General features: G+C 45.8%; 2 protein-coding genes across 5 annotated transcripts in view; one reads left to right on the top strand and one right to left on the bottom strand.

Annotated features, from left to right (window-relative positions):
- The window catches only part of LOC396905 (acrosin inhibitor), a 121,344-nt gene that overhangs the window by 96,822 nt on the left and 3,917 nt on the right, over positions 1-20,605 (bottom strand). For all 3 annotated transcript variants that reach the window (XR_014836464.1, XR_014836465.1, XM_021080532.2), the window contains exon 2: positions 19,492-19,586. The gene's annotated coding sequence lies outside the window, so the exon portion shown is untranslated. The remainder of the gene's footprint in view (positions 1-19,491; positions 19,587-20,605) is intronic.
- On the top strand, positions 7,819-17,425 carry LOC146405822 (uncharacterized). 2 transcript variants are annotated; one of them, XM_085015031.1, is made up of 5 exons: positions 7,819-7,940; positions 8,381-8,584; positions 9,077-9,102; positions 10,758-11,029; positions 11,323-11,403. In XM_085015031.1, exons 1-5 carry the CDS (start codon positions 7,871-7,873, stop codon positions 11,381-11,383), a joined length of 633 nt encoding a protein of 210 aa, XP_084871157.1. In that variant the 5' UTR covers positions 7,819-7,870; the 3' UTR covers positions 11,384-11,403. The 2 variants fall into 2 exon arrangements, with proteins under 2 accessions (XP_084871157.1, XP_084871158.1); XM_085015032.1 differs by lacking the exon at positions 10,758-11,029 and adding an exon at positions 17,231-17,425 and having other exon boundaries at positions 7,833-7,940; positions 11,323-11,453.

Consider the following 20,605-nt stretch of genomic DNA (forward strand, 5'->3'; position numbering starts at 1 on the left):
ATTTTCCCACCAGGTCACAGTAAGATTTCCCAACTCCACCACCGGAGGGCTGTTTGCCTGGGCAGGTTTTAAACTCTCTGGCTCAGTCGTCTTCTTCATTATTTATGGGGCAATTCTGTGTGTACCCACCTCGTACAGTTTATGTAGGGATTACATGAATTCACGAACCAGAACCACTTAGTATGCACAGACGGGTACGGCGTAAACACGCAACTATATAATACACATTTGTACACTACTGTTGTCAGAAATACATTCCGTGGTACAAGACGATACAATCCTCACCCTCACTGACCGCCGGGGCGTCACAGGGTTCCTGGCAGGTGTCTACGCAGTTTCTTCTGGCCCCTCCGGAGGAGCTCAGCCCGTCCTGGGGTGAACGTGGATGTGGACTCTTCCTATCAAAACTTCTTATTTTCTCAAGCTTAGACTTACTCCTTGTTACTGACCTTCTTCTCACTTGTCCTAAATACGGCCTCGGAGCCACAAACGCAAAGTTTCATCGGAAACGCTTTCAGTGGTTTTAAGACAGTTCTTTGGTACCTCCCGGGTTACTACCGTGAGGTGAGGAAAAGCCTGTACCAGGCCCTACATTAAACGCTTTAATCACCAGCTCATTTAATCCACAAAGCAACCCTTGTTATCAATCCTCGCAAATACAAATGAGAGGGCTTATAATAGTTACCACACTCAACCTCGCACCTTGTTTCGTCCTGAAACATAACAGAAGCTCAAACAAACAAACAAAGAGCAGTAAGTCAATGAATGAATCTGCTTTTTTTTCACATAAGAAAAATAGTTTACTGATGACAAATAAACCATCCAACATGAATAGGAAACGGTAAGGTTACAATCGACAAGAACCCCGCCTCCGGAGCTCAAGCTCTCAAAACACAGCTGCACTCTGTTCTCCAGGCAACATCATTCCCCCAGAGCAGCCCATCCGAACAGATGCTGGGTGCCTTTATTCACTTCTGGGGAGATAAATGTGGGTTTTCTGTGGCACAGCCTTCCCAGGCCATAGGCACCATGCCCACTCGTGTTACAGAGAATGCCTTCTATCCTGTGAGGAGCTGCCCAGTGGTCTTGTCATAGAGCCACGGAACGGCTCTTTGAAACTGTCATTTTCCACTGTCAAGAGTGTCCTTGCGGCATTTAGCAAACATCTGACATGAAGAATGTTTTGCTGAAATACTGACTCAAGTAAGTTCCGTCCCAATGGTTGGCATCGTGAGAAGCGCGAATGCTGCCCTTCCTCTGGACAATGTCAGGGCCCGGTGAGGACACCACTAGCTACGTATGTGCCCTAACACTGAGCGCAAACACGGATGCATCGACCTGTATGTGACTTCTTAGGATTAGCACTATTTGGAGACGAAGCCGTATGGTCAAACACGAAAGACAGCTCAGCCTCCACACCACGGGATTCTGAATACAGCCACAGGAACCCTCACGCTGGGTACCTGTGGATGGCAGGGGTCTCCTCCTTCGGAAACCTGAATAAACAGCTTCCAAAAAAAGAGCCAGTATATTCCCAGTGGATACGTGGCTAGTTCACTCCAAGGCTCCACGTGCACCACAAAATTTGGGGCTCCTGAGAAAGCCATTCTCTACTGCCTAAGCCTTGTCAACAAATACCAGTCAATGGAGTCCTCTGTTTGGTGTCTAGTCTGCAACCCGGTCTGCAGGCTTTCAGTTGATGAGAACTCTGAATCAGGGGCTGAGACGGCTGGTGCCAACAGCCACACGGATCGCTTCACCAATGAATGAAAATGGCACTGCTGCAGAAAACGAGGACGGAACCCAGGAACGAGTCTTTAAGACTTACTACAGACATTTACCAGTGCTAATACATTAGGCACGTTTTTAACTTCTCTTGGACCCAGTCTCCTCTCCTACTAATTAGAGATGAGAGTAAAAGCCAGCTCAGACTTACATGTGAATCAAATACCAAAGCAGTTTCGGAAGTACTAAGACTTGTTTATGCGCCATCCAAAGGTAAAGCAGCATTAATTTGGGTCATGTTAGGCAATCACCTTCTATAAAGAAATCTTTCGCATTATTCATTAAGTCTTTCAAACCTGTTCTAAGGCCCTGTTCTGGGAAGCGGCCGTTTCTTCATACAGATGACACATCTGGCCTGGATATGAGGCAAACCTCAAAGAGGTTAGGCTGCTAATAGCAGATCACATCTCTTGACTCCGCCTTAGTGCCCTAAGCCACTTTTCGCATCATGGGAACAACAGCCCTCTTGGTACTAGAACATTCATTTATATTTAGAATCTCAACTGAGAACCTGTGTCCAGGAAGGTCTCAAAAATGAGCGAGTCCGAATCTTTTTTTCAGTTTTGTTTTCATGTATTTTTTCTCTCTCCATCATAAAATCACTGAATCACATAATCGTATTGTTGCAGTGGACCGTAAAATCCATCTAAACCAACTTCCTTCCTAACTCTGTGAGAAAGCTTCGTGGGAGATGGCTGAGAAGTGATTATCATCTAGTTTCCAAGTTGATGGAAAAAAAGCTTTTTTCAAAAAGAAAGATATTCAAAAAGCAACCCACTCATGACCTGAGCCAATAAAATATTCCTACGTCATTCACAGAGACCAACACTGACTCAACTTGTCATCTATGATTATATAAGATTTTAAGAAGTTAAAAACGTATCGCTTACCTGTCCTTCCCATGTTCATTAAATACAGACTATGGCCTGACATCACTTACTCGACTAACCCCTCAACTATCATGACCACTTGCCCCGTCCAGGGTCCTTCTCCCTAGGCGCCATTCTTTTCTTTCTTTTTTTTTTTCTTTTTAGGGCTACACCCGCAGCAAATGGAGGTTCCCAGGCTAGGGGTCGACTCAGAGCTGTAGCTGCCAGCCTACACCACAGCCACAGCAACACAGGATCCGAGCGGTGTCTGAGACCTACACCACAGCTCACGCCAATGCTGGATCCTCAACCCACTGAGCAAGGCCAGGGATCAAACCTGCATCCTCATGGATGGTAGTCAGATTTGTTAACTGCTGAGCCACGATGGGAATGCCTCCCTACGCTCCATTCTTAATCCAAAAGAGCCATCACAGTATTTCCACCTTTGCTGACGGAGTCGAACCTGAGTATGAGGCTGACTTGTAGCCCTAAAGAAAATCCCACGTCAGCTGACATAGCCTAAGAACTGAGCTAAAAATCAGATTTTTCCAAAACAATTGATTGTGATTATAGAAAATGGTCATTTCATCGCATGTGTTACAGAACCACTACTCTTATATAATCTCAAAGTTAGGATAAACTTTTCTATCTCAAAATCAAAAGGGTTTCTATACATCTTTTAATTTGTTAAGAATATGATTTGGAATAACTTATCTAGAATTAGCAGATGAATCTGATAGGCTACAAAATTTTGTAACGTAGCTGAGTATTTACCCCTTTAAGCGTCATTAAAAGAATTTTAGATTCTTTTAACCATTATTAAATGGAATCAACAGAGCACAGAATTCACATGCGCTGGCTTTGGAGTCAGAGACAATTCTGTTGGTTCCCAGCTTTGTCTCTATGTGACTGACTAGGACAAATTGCTTTTTTTTTTTTTTTAATTATTTCCCCAATACAATTTTCCTTCCTACTGTACAGCAAGGTGACCCAGTTATACATACATGTATACATTCCATTTTCTCACATTATCAGGCTGCATCCTAAGTGACGAGACATAGTTCCCAGTGCTACGCAGCAGGATCTCATTGCTAGTCCACTCCAAAGGCAACAGTTTGCATCTAGTAACCCCAAGCTCCCCATCCAGCCCACTCCCTCCCCCTCCCCCTTGGCAACCACAAGTCCCTTCTCCAAGTGGGACAAATCACTTTAATTTTCTAGACCTCAGTCCCCTCATTTACAGAGTAAGATAGCTAGAAGCCCTATCTCTTTGAACGGCTATGAAGTTAAATGCTCTAATTTCTGCAAAGGAATAAATACAGCCCATCATACCTAGTAAGAATTCTAGGATGTTTAACTTTATTATTATCAAATGCCCTTGTTTCCTTACTACTCATTAGGGGATGAAGAATATGATACAACCTCATTTGGATTCAGTGTGAAAATTATTAATATACATTCAGGGAATTTGTAGTGATAAAAACTTTCAACTATATGACATCCTGAATTCTCTTTGAGGTTATGCCTTTTAAGGAAAAGAGAATAAAAACTCAGCATCGATGCTCAGGAGGATGTTCAAGAAATAGGTTCATCAATTACTAACCACATATGGTCTGAGACATTTTGCTTGACTTTTCTCTGGTTGGAGTTTCCTCTCTGGAGGAAACAGTAATAGCATCCACCTCAAAGAACGGCAGCAGCTAAAAGGTAAACTATGTCCAGGCTTCTCGGAAGGTTGCTAACGATTAACTGGGAGTTTCGTGAATGTCGGCCATTAAGCATTTTGCTTTCCTGAGAAGCATTCAGGGTATAAGAAGAGGACCAAAGAAAGTGTGAGATCAGCTGAGGAGCTGGTCTTGAAAAATAAGTAGGATTTTTTTCTAAGCAAACAGTGGGAGACAGTGAGGCACCGGACAGAGGCATGAAGGCATGTGGCCCTGATGTGGATGCAGAGAGAATTTCACCTGACCTAAAGCAAACAGGAACTGGCGCCTGCTGGAGGGTGGAGGCTGGGTTGTGGGCAGGGAGAGTTCTCCTGGGGCGGTGAACACACCTGTGTTAGGCCAGGTCGAGCCGTTCTGCCTCCGTCTTGCAGGCACTGATGCAGCATCACGAGCAGGCAGTTTCTGATCAAACCTGTGCTTCAGAAAAATCACCCTTTCCACATGTTACCTGCTGGTCGTTATGTGTATCAGTTCATCTAATATTCCTAACCACCATATGAACCTCGTACTTCTACCCCACTTTGCAGATGGAAAAAGAAAGGCAACGTAACTGGTCCAAGGCTACCGAGATAAGATTTGAACCCAGAAATTCCAGCAGCAGAGTCCCTGCTTTTAACCACCACATCAACAGCCTCTGCTCAGCCGTGAGGCAAAGAGATGCCAAGAAACGAAAGGAAGGAGTTGAGAAGGAAGCAGCTCTCTGGGGAACCGTGGAAGACGGAGGAAGGGCAGAAAATGGGGAGAAAGCAGAAGAACAAACATCGGGAGGCATCTGAAAATTATACTGTGCATCTGCAGAAGACGAATAATCAGGAGGACAAAGCGGGGCATGGGCAGTTGCACACAAACTTCGGCGAAGGACTGAAAAGGAGTTGGATGATGAGAAGTATCCAGGATGCTGAGGCTTACAGCTGGGTAACTGATCACAGGGTGATGTCACTACTTCCCAGTAACATTCTAGGAAAGCAGCTGTGGAATGTGTCGTGTTCAGTGTACTCCAACTCACTGTACTTAATGTTATCTTGTATTTGTCAAGAAACACTGCAGTTCTTGTCTCCACTGGAGTCTGTGGTTCCCCTGGGCCAGTCATGTCTTCCATGACGCCAACACCCATCTGTAGCAGCACAACATGTGGAAGCAGAGTGAATAAGTTCTAGAAGCAGGTCAACAGGAGGAAAATGAGCTTACTGTTGGACACCTGTCAGCTCAAGGTACTGCAGAATATTCAACAATCAATTAGAAATTCAGAACAGGAACCCTAGGAGAGTAAGGGATACCGATAAAGATTTTTGTGTCATCTGGGTGTATAACTGAAGTCACACCTCAACAACATAACTACCACTCATGCCTTCCTATTTGCAATATACTATACTAAGCACTCGGCGTGTTTGATTGCTTTTATTATTCCTTACTACAAACACACAAGGCTAGTGTGATTATCCTGTTTACAGATAAAGAACGGGGCTTCTAGCACTTGTGTAATTTACAGAGGTTCAATTCCTTCACAGATTTCATAGGAGAGAGACAGGGACCAGGTTTTTGTATTTAGAGTCTGCAAGACTTAACTGAAAAAGCCAAATACCTGGAATCAAGAATAGCTCACAAAAGTTAATACATATTATCAGAAATATTAAAAGATTTTCTTTAGGAGTTTCTGTTGTGGTTCAGCAGGTTAAGAACCCGTCTAGCATCCATGAGGATGCGGTTCCATCCCTGGCTTCGCTCAGTGGGTTAAGGATCCAGCATTGCCACAAGCTGCAGTGGAGGTGGCAGATGCAGCTTGGATCTGGCGTTGCTGCGGCCGTGGTATAGGCCAACAGCTATAGTTCCGATTCAACCCCTAGCCTGGGAACTTCCATATACCCTGGGTGCAATACAAATAATACAAATGAATTTATTCACAAAACAGAAACAGATGCACAGACATAGGAAGCAAATGTATGGTGTTTTACCAAAGGAAAGGGGAGCTGGAGAGGGATAAATTAGGAGTGTGGAATTAACAGATACAAACCATTACATGTAACCTGGTACAGCCACTATGGAGATCAGTATGGAGATACCTTATAAATCTATACATAGAACTACCATATGACCCTGCAACCCCACTCTTGGGCATATATCCAGACCAAACTCTCCTTAAAAAAGACACATGCACCCGCATGTTCATTGCAGCTCTATACACAAGAGCCAAGACATGGAAACAACTCAAATGTCCATTAATAGACAACTGGATTAGGAAGACGTGGTATATATACGCAATGGAATACTACTCAGCCGTAAAAAAGAACAAAATCATGCCATTTGCAGCAACATGGATGAAACTAGAGACTCTCATACTGAGTGAAGTAAGTCAGAAAGACAAATACCATATGACATCACTTATATCTGGAATCTAATATAAGGCACAAATGAACCTTTCCACAGAAGACAAAATTATGGACTTGCAGAATAGACTTGTGGTTGCCAAGGAGGAGGGGGAGGGAGTGGGTTGCTTGGGGAGCTTGGGGTTAACAGATACAAACTATTGCCTTTGGAATGGATTAGCAATGAGATCCTGCTGTGTAGCCCTGGGAACTATGTCTAGTCACTTATGATGGAGCCTGATAATGTGCAAAAATAGAATGTGTACATGTGTGTGTAACTGGGTCACCATGCTGTAGAGTAGGAAAAAAAATTGTATTGGGGAAATGACCATTAAAAAAAAACTACTACACGTAAAACAGATAAGAAGATTAACTAACAACACAAGGAACTATATGTAGTATTTTATAATAACCTACAATGAAAAAATATAACTTTGCTGTATACCTGAAACTGACACAGTATCGTAAATCAACTACGCTTCAATTTGGGGCGGGGGGGAAGGGGAGATTTCTCTTACAAAACAGAACAACTACCTTTAGGAAGTAAAAGAGGAAAGGACCCAAAAAACAACCCTTTAGTAGAAAATTATGGTCTCCTAATGCACTGGTTCTCAATTAAATAGGAGACTGAGACTATGCAATTTAAATGTGTGCCTGTGTGCCTGAGTGTGTGTGCGTGTGTTATACGTCTGAGTCGCACTCTGGGCATGAGTCAGAATCTTCAGGTTGAGTGGAGCAGGTGTTGAAGGCAGACATGTACATTCTGAGAAGGTTTCCCAGAATTACAAGTTCATGTATTTCATATTCGTTTCTTCTTGCTAGTTAAAAAAGAATATACTTCTACGGTACCGAATAATAATTTAACAATCAAACGAAACAATCTTCAATCGTGCTGTCACACTATAGCTCTGTAGCACTTGAAGGACACACTTTTCCCCTAAAAGCGTCTGGTTCTTTAGTGGCCTGATGACTTTGCCCTGGGTGTCACTTGTAAACAGATTGTTTGCAGAGTGACTTCATAATGGGTCTGAGGTTCTCATAATGGGGCCACAGCCCTCGGATCATTAAGAGGACTGAGCATTTGAGGATTTGCTATGAAACTTTCAACCCAAGGAGCTCCCGTGGATGAATGGCACTGTTCCTTATGGAAAAGATGCAAACTTTCTGTGTGGCCGTCTTGGCTATTGGCTATTTCTCACGTAAGGATTTATCGAAGAACCTCAGGGAGGGAGTCAACTTTTGATCTTCTGAGGGAAGTGACAAACCAGTGATAACTCTTTCCTAGAAGGAGGGAGTTCTGAAACCACGAAGTTTCTCGGGGGCGGGGGGGGGGGGGGGAGAATTCGATACCACGACTAAAATGAATATGGGTGGCTGAATCCGTTTTTTAATATCCTAAGAATTCTGCCATAGACTGGTTAGACTCAAGACGTGTTAAGAGATGATCCCTGAGAGGCGTAACCAACATCTGACCCATCATCAGTCTTTAAGCTGATAATCACTTTGCTCTTCCCTCCCTCTTCTCCCAATGCTTGCCCACCAGCCAGATGCCCCTACCCACTTTTCTTTTGTGTCTGCACACACCCAAAAGCCTACTACACAAAGCAGGGTCAGTTCCAGGCATGACTCACTCTTACAGCACCGCCTGACCGAACCACATCTCAAGAGAGGCTCCTGGGAATTAACTCCAGCAAAGGGACACCGCCGAGGCAAGTCCATGACGTGGAAATGGATCTGCTGAGGATGGCACAGGCGGCGGGGAGCTGCTGGCCAGGAGGAGCCTCAGCGGCAACAGCTGAAGGAAGTCAGAGCGTGGAGGAGCCACAAAGTCTGGAGGGGACAGGTGAGCAGTCGCTGTCCCTGAGGCCCAAACAAAGGACGGGCTTCCTTAGAAGCAGACAGAGTTTGGAAAGAGAGCGTATTCACGACAGGAAAGAACTCTGTAAATAAATGAAGGCAGGTACCTAAGAGCGCCGCCAGCAGGCAGCCAGCAGGCCTTTTCCCTTAAACGGGGCTGAACGACGTGCGAGCTGCCCAGCAGCAGATGCGACGTCGAGGCCCCGGGATTCAGTCTCTCCTGTCGAAGGTCAGCACTGAAGCAGGAAACGGGCTAAGGCTGGATTCTCAGGGGGCACAGGGGGCACTTCAGCGTGAGGAGAGGAAGGAACAGTATCTGGGAAGCAGGCAGGGGTCGGACAAGCCTTGAGCGAAGGAGTGCACGTTTGTCCGTGATTTTCACGGTGATGGATTTACGCGGCATCACTTAGTCAGCGGAGTAGGTGTTCACAACGTGACGTGTTTTAAAAGCTTTTTTTTCTACATGTCTTTGTTTCAGATATTTTTGGTAACACTGTACATAAGGTAAGTTTTCTGCCTCCTGCAAAAGAATGATTTTCCAATGGCACGCTATTTCCATGAGTATTTCTAAGGCTGCACCATTAAACCATGGGGAACTTACCATGTGACTGGTTTTGAGCCACAGGATGGCAATTCATAGGGTTCAGGCTAAACCTCTCTTGAACATCAAGCTAAATGCTGAGGAAAAGCGGGGCTCGGCCTGTCTCCCACGAGTCCCCCACCTCCTTCCCCGCCACCGGCCATCAGAGCCCTTCATCTGTTTCTTAACATCTTTCCTCCCTCGAAATTCACCGCTCTTGTTTTCATTCAAGCCCTTCTCACGTTCTGCCCATCTTATGGCAAGAGCCACCTAGTGGGACCAGGGGTTGACAGACATCCCAGGGTGACAAACATGGCCCATGGTTTTTGAAAACAGTTTTAAAGGACCCCAAGCATGCTCATTTGTTTACCTGTCATTTCTGGCTGCTTTCAACAGCAACAGAGACTGCCTGCCACACGGCTTTTAATAGGAAAATATTTACTACCTGGCTCTGGATAGGACAAGTCTCTCTGCCCCTACATTAATCTTCTCCACAATCCCAAGAAGGGGCCTTCAAAAATGCCCATCTGATTGAGCCGCCTCCCTCCTTTAGGCTGACCCTAGCACGCTTAGGATAAGCTCTGCACACTCTGTGACCCAGCCTCCCCCCGCCCCCAAAGGAGAACTCCCCTTTTCTCATTCTAGGTTCTAGCTAACAAACTATTTGGGAAGTCCCTGCTATTCCAGCTTGTCTTTGTATTACAATTCCCTCTAGTCAAATTAGCCTTCTTTCCATACTTATGTCCAATTTTACTTTATTTTATTTTTAGGGCTGCACCTGTGACATATGGAGGTTCCCAGGCTAGGGGCTGAGTCAGAGCTGCAGCTGCCAGCCTACACCAGAGCCACAGCAATGCCAGATCCGAGCCACATCTTCGACGTACACCACAGCTCACAGCAACCCCAGATCGTTAACCCCCTGATCGTAGGCCAGGAATCGAACCTGCGTCCTCATGGATGCTAGTCAGATTCGTTTCCTCTGAGCCACAATAGGAACTCTGCAATTTTAGAAGTCATTTTCATTCTTTAGGAACCCACTGAAGAATATATTCCTTGGTAACAATCTATTCCTTGGTAACGAGCCTTCCCAAACAAACCATGGAAGCTCAATCATTAAATGGGGATGAGACACACAAACTGCGTTTCCAAAAGAGTGATTTCTAACAGTATTAGTGATACAATGTGCTAATGAATACCTTTTACTGCAATAATTATTGCTCTTTTAATGTGCGTTAGAAAAATTATTACAACTTCAAAGTCAAGATATCCTTGGACTTTCATGCTTAGGATGAATCTAAGGTGAGTGGTCAAGTTTACAAAGGCGGCCAATTCGAGAAAAACATTTTTAAAGAAAAATGACACATGAATTTGGAAGGAGTCATGAACCAAGTGACTGAAATTTGGGAAACTTGCTGTAAGTAATGGGAGCCAGTGCAATTGGGCAGACAGAGCAGGAGCCTGAGGATGGATTGTGATCCGAGCCTGGGGCGTAGAGAACCAGGGCAGTTCACGCCTCATCGGCTCACTACACAAGTCTCAGGAACTTTCCATGTCATGAGACAAATTATTTTGCCTGCAGACACATTCTTCCGTCACCCAGGTGCCCCTGAGACCAGCTTATTCCAACTCTGGTGGCACTGAAGAAATCAAACTAAAATGGGGAGACAGACTGGTAAAATCTGACCCTGGTGACGCCAGCTTCCTCATCTCCACAAGACTAACAGAGCCAATGCCAGGGTGGCACCTCACGGGGCGTCCTGACCCAGGCGCAGGAGCCACGGAGTGGGTTATGATGAACGACAGTGACTCCAGAGGCAGCTGGATAGTTGCTGTAGTCACCCCCAGACAGCGGTAAGAGTCACTGCTGCCACTTCCAGAATAACCCCCTTCCCTTCTAACAAGTTGCAGACACACACCGCACAGCCAAGGAGCAGGGCTGTTTAGCCTCAGTTGCCTTCCAGACAAAAACCCCCAGGCTCTGACTGCTGAAGTTTAGATAAGAGTTTCCATGTCTGAAGTTTTAAAGAAGGCATATTTTATCGTTCTCTCCTCTCTGCACAAAATAAAACACCCAAGTATTTCTATTAGAAGCCATTAAGAGATCATTGCTGGGTAGAGAGTTTGACCTGTGAGTTTTGTTTTAGGAGATTTCGTGCAGTTATTACCAAAAGAAGTCTATACAGCGGAAACACATATGCTCCATAAGAGTCAGCCCGTTATGTGCCTCTAATAATGTTACATATTCCAACTCCTGCGTGTACTGCTTTGCTAACATGTAAGTGGAAACACCAGACCCAAAACAGAACCCTCTCTTGGGAGTGTAATGTGTACCTGACGGATAACACGTCTACGTATTTTGGAAAATGTGTGTGAACTCCTTAAGATGTGACTCTCTAAACCGAAAACAGGGTCACTGGAGTTTCAGCTCCACGGGACGAGCCCAAGGGACATGGGGAGGGAGGACGAAGCGACTGGGATTTTGAGTCCAACCTCCACCTGCGCCTCCCTTTATCTGTGCTGGATGTTGCACTTCACTCTGAGATTTTATGTGCAAAAGGTTTTGCTCCTAAAAGGTGTGAAAATCATCGCGGTAAGACACAGCACCCCTTTCAAGGTAACAATTCAAACAGCGTCTCACCACTTAGTCCAGAAACCTTGGGCTGTTGAGCCTGTGGTTAAGGGATACTGGGAAATCTTTTAACTCCTCTCAAGCCTGCGTTCTTCTTGACAAACCTGAGCTGCTACTTGCTGCCTCAACTGCTAAATAAGCTCTGATCACACTGACTCTTCTTTCGCGCTGTCTGCAAATGCACAAAGCCCTCCCTGCTTCGGGGCTCCTGGACAAACTCTGTCCTCTCACCCCACCGTTTCCCCACGATTTTCATCGAGCTGGTCTTTCCTCCGCTGTTGGGTTTCAGCCTAAAGATTTCTTCCTTACAGGTGCCTCCCCTGACCCTCTGACCTCAAACAGATTCACCTCTGATACGTCCCACATCAACAGGCTTTTGTTTCCTTCATGATTCGCATCTTAATTCCCAGATATTTCATTTTCTGCTTATTTTCTAATATAAGCTCCATGAAGTCAGAGGCATGTTTTCGATTTATTCATAGTACTTAACACATTGTCCGGCACCACATGAGCCCCGTAAGTTCTTACTGATGAATGAGTGAGTTCTTGGGGAGAATGCATGTGAAAATGGGTATAAAAAGCATCTTTAAACCTAACTCTTCACAGGCAATTTTTTCAAGGTTTATCATTCATTGCACTGGCTCAATCTCTCAGAACTGAGCATGTGGTTAAGAGTGAAGACGGATCCTATAGACCGGAACTGGAACTGTGGCTCTTCCGTTTAAACTATGTGACCTAGGACAGATAACTTCACCTTGGTAATTACCTGAGAGGTTGGCTGTGAGCCTGAACAAGAAAATGCATAATAAAGGGAGCCTAGCAAAATGCCTGTCACACACACGGCCATCAGCGTCCTTGGTATGCTGCTTCCAACGAGAAGGCTGACCACCCCAGCTGGCCTGAGGCTGAGGATTTTCAGGGGATGCAAACTTCTGAGGGCTAAAACAGGACGTCTGGGACAGACAAAGCAGCTGGTCATCTTACCACCGGCATGCTTTCATGCCCAGCCCCTAGTTCTTGCATATTAACCAACTCTTTCCTTCATTCAGACCATATAACCCTCACCCTGGCCTTCCTCTACCAGGGCAACAGTAACTTCCAGGCAATCCTAAAACCTCTCCCCTTGGCGCCCACAGGTTGGCATGATGATTTCAGGGCACACACGGACATCCCTCGGACGGAAGAGAAACTGTACAGATGGTGGCTCCCCTTCTCCCCAATTCATCACTAGCTCTCCACTTCCATCCTTTCTTCAAACCTACTGTCTACCCACTTTTGCAGGATCCCAAGTTTTTAGGGAAATGAATATAGCCTCTCAGTGCTAAGAACGTATCCTTTCAAGCAGGGCGAGTACTAAAAGTATGCAACCCGGTCTTCGGCACCTTTGCAGCAGTGGGAAGCTATCACCACTAAGTTTCTCTTAGAATAATTTTCACCTCAGAATTAATTCTTAAAATAATTACCTTAGAATAATTTTCAACAAAAATAAACGATACCCATTCTACCATCCCCCAGTAACTGGCAGTTACCAGTTTACTTTCTGCCTTTACAGATTTGCCTATTCTGGACAATCAGTATAAATGGAATCATACATTATGGCACTTTTTGTTTTCAATTTTCTTTCCCTCAGCGTAAGGTTATCAAGGTTCATCCATGTTATAGAATCTATCCGTTCTTCATGCTTTTTCAGGGCTGAGTAATAGTCCATTGAATGGCTATACTACATTGTTTTTATTCATTCATCCATCAATGGGTTACTTCCACTTTTTGGCTATTATAAGCAACATTTTGGTGAACATTCGTGTACAAGGACCTATCTTTTCATTTCTCTTGGGTATTTATCTAGGAGTGGAATTTCTGACTCATACGGTAACTTCGATATTTTGAGGGATTGTCAAACTGCTTTCCAAAGCAGCTGCAACATTTTACAATTCTACCAGCAGTAGGTGCACGTTCCAATATCTCCCCATCCTTGTCAACACTTGTTATTTTCCATCTGTTTCATGATAACCATCCTAATGTGTGAAGTGGCATCTCATGGTTATAATTTGAGTTTCTCAAGTGAGAAATGTTTAATATCTTTTCACGGACCGATTAGCCATTTGTACATATTCTTTGGATAAATTTCTATTCAAATCCTTTGCTCACTTTTTAATCATATTCTTTGTCTTTTTATTGTTGAGTTGTAGGAGTTCTTAATGTATGTTGGATATAAGTTTCTTGTGTCTAATCAGATGTTTGCAAGTATTTTTTCCCATTTTGTAGGATGTCTTATCACCTTATTGATGGTGTCTTATGAAGCGCAAAATACTTTAATTTTGATGAAGTCCGATTTTATCTATTTTGGTTTTTATGGCCACACTCACAGCATCTGGAAGTTCCCAGGCCAGAGACTGAATTGGAGCTGCGGCTGCAACCTGAGCTGCTACAGACATATGCTTAACCCACTGCACCACAGCTTCTGCTTTTTGTGGTCATATCTAAGAAACCACTGCTGAATCCAAGGTCCCAGAGATTTACTGCCGAGTTTTCTTCCAAGAGTTTCATTAAATTTTATGTCTTGGATCCATTTTGAATTAATCTGTGTATATGCGATGAGGTGGGGCATCCAACCTGACGTTCTGAATGTGGATATATCCAGGTGTCTCTCTGCACCCCTGGCTGAAGGCCATTCCTGCCCCCGAATGGTCTTAGCATCACTGCTGACAAGCAACTGACTACAAATACAAGGGTTTATTTCTAGACTCTAAATTCTATCCCAATTGGCTGCTTCGCTCAGTTGGTTAGAGTGCGGTGCTGAGAAACTCTATTCTGCCGGACTATCCAGTGCCACACTGCCTTGATCACGGTAGCTTTGCAATAAGTTCTGAAACTAGGAAAGGTGGATTCCTCAACCCTGTTCTTTCAAATTGTTGTGGCTATTGTGGGTCCCATAGGACGTATAAAAGGTGCGTTGAAGACTAACGTACAGATGTGTTCAGGATACCTGTTCTAAGAGTAACCTATGACGGAAAACTCAGGGTCCTAATAGGACTGGTTTCAATAAGTTAGCGTGTATCTGTAATTAACACTTCCTAACAGTTAGGGAAAGCAGCTGTGTCACCGTTTATGGTAATGCTCCAATGTCCTCTGAATTTACTGGCAGGAAATTTAGTGTTTTCCAAGGTTTTCATTTCCCGAACAGTTCTTGGCATCACCAAAGACATAATAGGACAGAAAGGAAGTACAGTCTTCTCAAGCAGAATCTGCCCCTTTCCCCAGGGTGACACGGCCACTCAAATTCCCTTGTCCATGCCTCTCCCTGATGCTTAGGGCACCTATATTCTGCCCACTCTCTTCTGGTCTCAGGCCAGGTGAAAAATCCATCCTGCTTCTCATGCCCAGCAGTTTCAGAGAATTCACGCATAAGAATTAGCCAAGCCCCCCACGTTCACGGGACATTCTTTAGCCTAGAGTGGCTTTCTGCGCAGATTATCAAGGCATTCCAAGTGCGGGGCCAGGGTATGAACCAATAAGATGAGGTGGGCCAAGCACACCCCACGCTTTGATGCTAACTGCACACATGTCTCCCTCCATCCTGCAGGCTCCAGTTCAGGTTCTGCCTGGTCCTTTGTTTCTGCATCCTGGGGCAGTCAGTCAGAAGGCAGATCTGCCTGAGAACACCAAAGACCTCTGGCTCAACATTTTGCTCAAAGGCTCCTCCTTTTAAAGCTGTATATATGCTTTTTTTACAAGGCCCACTGGAACTTACACATTAAGTTTTTTAAAAATCATCATGATACAATGTTAAGTTGAAAAAGAGAAAGTGTAAGGATATAAGAGGATATGTACAGTATGATCAGACTTTTGAAAATATATTTATTGCACATATACCAAAATATAAAATTTTAAAGAGACCACATGATAGGGAGTTGTTTTTTGGGGGGGAAGTGCCTATCTGAGGCGTGTACAAGTTCCCAGGCTAGAAGTCACATCGGAGCTGCAGCTTCCAGACTACACCACAGCCACAGCAACGTGGGATCTGAGCCGCATCAGTGACCTACACCTCACCTTGCGGCAAGGCTGGATCCTTCACCCACTGAGTGAGGCCAGGGATCGAACCCACATCCGCATGGACACTACCCAGGGTTCACAACCTGCTGAGCCACAACGGGAACTCCGGGAGCTTTTGAAAACTTGTGATACACCTGCCTTTAAATTAGTGCTTACTATAGGCCAGGCACTGGGCTTGGTGCTAAGAGTTATCTCATTCAATATTCAAAACAACCCTATGAAGTAGGTATTGGTATTAATTTCCATTTTATAGATGATGAAATTGAGGTTTGGAGAATTGAGGGATTCCTTCAAAACATCCTAGCTCATGAGGGGAGAAACTAAGAACCAATTCCTGGAATGTGACATCCAGAGGCCTCAAACCTAACTTTGCAATGTCTTGATTAGAACCTTCTATTTGGCCCAAGTTTTGTAATTTTTCAACATAATCTCTCATATTTATCCAATTGTTTCATGAGTGTTTAATAAACACCTAGTAAGTCCCAGGCGCTGTGCCACGGGCAGGGTAAGAGGGGGAAAAGATTATGATAGTACTATTCTCAGGCTGTTACTACATGTGATGAAAAGCCTGCTATAGCTTCGTACGCACTTTCCTGAATAGGGCACCTGTGAAGCCCCCACAACGCTGCAGGGTAGGCAGGGATGAGAGTCTGCCCTTTCTTCACACAGTAAGACTCCAAAGTTAATTGCCTGGCTCCAGTCAAGTGGGAAGCATTTACAGAAGATGAACAATGATTTTTTTTTTTATTTCCTACATGACTACCGTTCATTTTTTAATGGGCTACTTTTGCATGAAAAATGCAATAGCTAAAGTCCACTGACGATAATTTAATCACATTTAACCATGAAACGAAGTAACCGGCTTTGCAAATTTCTCCCTTATGTTTTCCGCACGGCTGTGGTTCTCTTGTCTTGACCACTGTGCTCCTTGCCCCCCACTCCCCCCCCCCAGAGGAATCCTCTCTGTCTGCAGTTCCCACAGCACTTTCACAGGGAGCCTCAAAGAGTGTATTCAGTAGGCACCCTAATTATGCTCATGTTACAAATAAGGTTAATTCGGCTTCAAAAAAGGAAAACGATTTTCCCAGGATTGCTCAGGGGGTCCTTGTTTCCCCCTCCCCCTGCTTCTTAACATACAAGCGTCCGCATTTGCTAAAAGCCCTAATAACTTTTCACCCTGATTCCAAAGTCAAGGGGTCTCCAGAGCAAAGGGAACAGGGAGGGGGGAGGTGGGTCGGGTCACGCACAAATCAAGAGTTTACAAATCAAGATGCGTCTTTGCTCCCAATCTCTCCACTGGGACAACTAGAGGAGGAGGGAGAGGTATTTCATACACGTGCTCACTCAATATTTACATCCATTTTTCCTAGAGCTTTGCAGCTCACCCTTCGAGTCAAACACATTGGAAAATGTCACCGGGCCTAAATATTTTGAATGAGAAGTGATTTTCCTTCGTTTGTCATGAGTGAACCGGTCTGAACCAAGCCTCATCTTCCCTTCAAGAAGTGGAATTCACTCTATTCCCTTACTTTTAAAAAAAATCAATAAACCTCATCGTATGGGAAGCTTCCCTTTAACTGAGGACTTATTTACTGCGATGGACCAGAAGCGCATTTGTTTCTCGAAACCCAGAGCTGAGCGGGAAGGAAGCCCTGTTAGGAGCAATTCCCAGTCTGATAAGCTAATTGAACAATTCACATGTTGATTCGGGAAATACTCTTTTAGGTATTTTTAAGGAAACTGAGAGACTTGGCTCAATCCTGGGTCCTCAGTTCAACCAAAACGAGTCTGTGCCCTCGTGCAACTCACAGTCCAGCACGGGAGCAAGAAGACGAACGACGATGAAAAGGGTAGAACCTGCGAGAGAGAGACAACCTCGGGCAAAGGCAGGAGCTGGCCCTGGCACTGCTTCGGTCAGGCCTGCTCCTCGGGGCTGGGCCTCGATGCTCTCCTGCCTAACAGCCCATTTCACCCTGAACACCCAACAAAGCCCTGCTGTAACCAGGACGACGCCAGACAAAGGCAGAGCTCCCCCACAATTAGGGCTGAACAAAGGCAGAACCTAAACATTATCCAAACTTGAGAGGGTGAGTGGGTGCTACTGCGTTTCCAGTTACAACGTTAGCCTGTGGCCATCCTTCCCTCCTTCGCAGGAAGACTTTTTAAGATACCAAATCCCAGAACTACTCCCACTTCCTGAGGGCATCTGATCCAGGGCAAAGCCAGTGTTTCTTAAAATTCTCCCACATCGACCTAACAATCCCAAATCTTAGAACAAATCCTAGCCACCTTTCCCTGAGCGACACCGTGGCTCCCGTGTGTACTGTCCCTCGTGGAGAAGAAGAACAAACCCAACCTGTTCCACTAAAGTGCTCCTGGGTCTTTGACAAACACAAAACATGAACGTGGCCACCGTGTCGTGTCTGCTGTTGAAACCCTCTCTTCTCATTTTTCTCTGCAGGCGCACTGACGGGGGTGTGACGAATATGAAAACAGGTGATACTTGAACTCTTAAATTAAGGGGTAGGAAATAATTTCTTTACGCATTCCTTGGCTCATGTGCTACCTTGCTCCAAAAGTAGGTTCAGGTGGCTGGTATGATTCCGTGGGTTCAGAGTAGGGGCAGCTCTCTGAGGGCTGTCGGCGAGAGCCAACACGCCGACCCGAGAACACACCTGGAGATAATGGAGCCCTAAGGGGGATGAGGGTACCCCAAATGACACTGATGTTGAACAGGATACCCCTTCCCCAACAGCCAAGGCGCCCCGTGGCCTTTCCTCAACCAGGGATCACAAGTGAAGCACCTGCTGTCAGGTCCTCCCTGCCTCCCCGTCCTCATGAGCATCTTCTTCCCTTTACTGGGCTCTTCGTTCCCAACTCCACTCTAAGGTCCCACCCATCGCCACGGGCAAGTCCGTTCTCAGGTTCTATAAGGAAAATCCTCATTCTCATTTTTTTTTTTCCTTGAAGAATTTAAGAAGATCTAGGCAATCCTCAGCTAAATCCATGCCAAGACACTCTTGGTCAAACTTAGCGATTTTCAAGTAGAGCCATAAAAACATGTGGGGGGGTTGACTCTTGCTTGTCACAGGGACGGGAGTGGTCCTACTAGCACCACTGGACGAAGGCCCTGCCACGAAGGCCCTGCTGGACAGCCCCGCACAGCAAAGAAGTGACCCATCCATCCACAGTGCCACCAGTGCTCCCACTGAGAAACATCTCAGCCAGAGACAGAAGGGCTCCGTCACATCCAACCCTCCTGCCCTCCCCCTGCCCACACCAGGGATCGGTAGTAGATGACAGCATACTCCCGGGAGCCGGGGTGGCTTCAAAACCTCAGCAGAGCAATCCCAGCACGCTGCGCCCGTCTGACCTGGCAAGGAAGCAGAAACCTAAGCGCCATTCCCGCCCTTAGCGTTTTCGTTCTTTTTTCTGTTTTTCTCTTTTCCAGCTGCACCAGCAGCCTACGGAAGCTCCCAGGCTAGGGGCTGAGTCGGAGCTGCAGCGAAGGTCTACACCACAGCCACCAACACCAGGTCCTCCACCCAGAGTGAGGCCAGGGATCGAACCCGCATCCCCAGAGACACTATGTTGGATTCTTAACCTGTGGAGCCACAACGGGAACGCCTACCTTTTTAAGGCTGAGGATGCTTCACTGTTCCTGAGATGAAGCCTTCACCTGGCAGCCTGGTCTTATCCCATTTGCTTGCCTTGGTCATCATCGGACTGCAACAGAGAGGAAAAGAACCTGAAATATACAGGGTAACCTATTCTCTGGGCTCTGCTTCCCAAGCTTGACCTTGAAGGTGTGACCTTTTATTTCATTCATATGGAAATAAAAAGTCCGGCAACAGAGAGCAGCACCTGTCTTGTCAGAGGTGTAAAGGAAGATCCAGGCCTGACCCAGGGGACAGAGGCAAAAGCACAAAGGACTCCGGCACCCAGAAGTTTGCCGCAACCCGTCGCACACCCTCCGGTTTGAGTATCCAAGCCTTAATTCGATCTCAGGGAAGACAGTTCATTGGGACACTAATCCACTATCTCCTCGGGCTGCTGGCTTTCCAGATACAGCCGCTGCTCCTTGGCCTAACACCTCGTGCCCAGATTTACAGGTCTGTTGTGCTGCAAAGACTATGATCTTGGACTTGGTAATATGACGGCTCTCCCAGGTCTTCTAAGACAGGGGCCCTATCAGCGATGCGAGCTCTGCTGCTAGGACTGTGCACCATCCCAACGGGTCTAAGGAGAAATGCCCGCCTCGCAGCACTGCCTCTCCAAATGCTTGCTTCTGATGCCGTGAGTGAGCTGCCCCCTCTAGTGGGGAAACCATGCTTTGAACGTCTTTGGAAAAATAACACCTCAGAGAAAATCCAGCTCAGGGACTTAATTTTACACAAGAGGGAGCGAGGCTTGGAGCGAGGTGGGGGAGGCAGGGAGGATTTCCACGGCACCTGTACTTGACGATCGAGAGGGATCTCTGAATTCAGGCACGGCTGGATCCAGAGTCTCAAAAAATGTTCCCGAAATTCCTGTTTTCTTTTTTGGCCACCCTCTGGCACATGGAGTTCCCAGGCCAGGGATCGGATGCTAGCTACAGGTGCAATGCAGGCCCCAGCTGCAGCAACGCTGGGTCCTTTAGCTCCCTGCACCAGGCCAGGGATCTAACCTGCGTCCTCGCACTGCAGAGACACCTACAATCCTGTCACGCCGCAGCGGGAACTCCCAGAATTTTTTTTCTCTCCATT

This window comes from Sus scrofa, chromosome 2 (genome assembly GCF_054392235.1).
Source record: "Sus scrofa isolate SSC_HxYL_T2T_F1_AM1 chromosome 2, Sscrofa_HxYL_maternal_Yorkshire_Landrace_v2.0, whole genome shotgun sequence".
Taxonomy (NCBI): Eukaryota; Metazoa; Chordata; class Mammalia; order Artiodactyla; family Suidae; genus Sus; species Sus scrofa.

What these genes read in the sequence shown, in the direction of transcription:
- LOC146405822 (XM_085015031.1), top strand. Translation starts at nt 7,871, where the DNA reads ATGGCACTGTTCCTTATGGAAAAGATGCAAACTTTCTGTGTGGCCGTC. An exon ending in ACAAAGTCTGGAGGGGACAG is followed by an intron (nt 8,585 to 9,076) that starts GTGAGCAGTCGC and finishes TCTTTGTTTCAG; the next exon opens with ATATTTTTGGTAACACTGTA. An exon ending in TTGGTAACACTGTACATAAG is followed by an intron (nt 9,103 to 10,757) that starts GTAAGTTTTCTG and finishes TTTTGCCTGCAG; the next exon opens with ACACATTCTTCCGTCACCCA.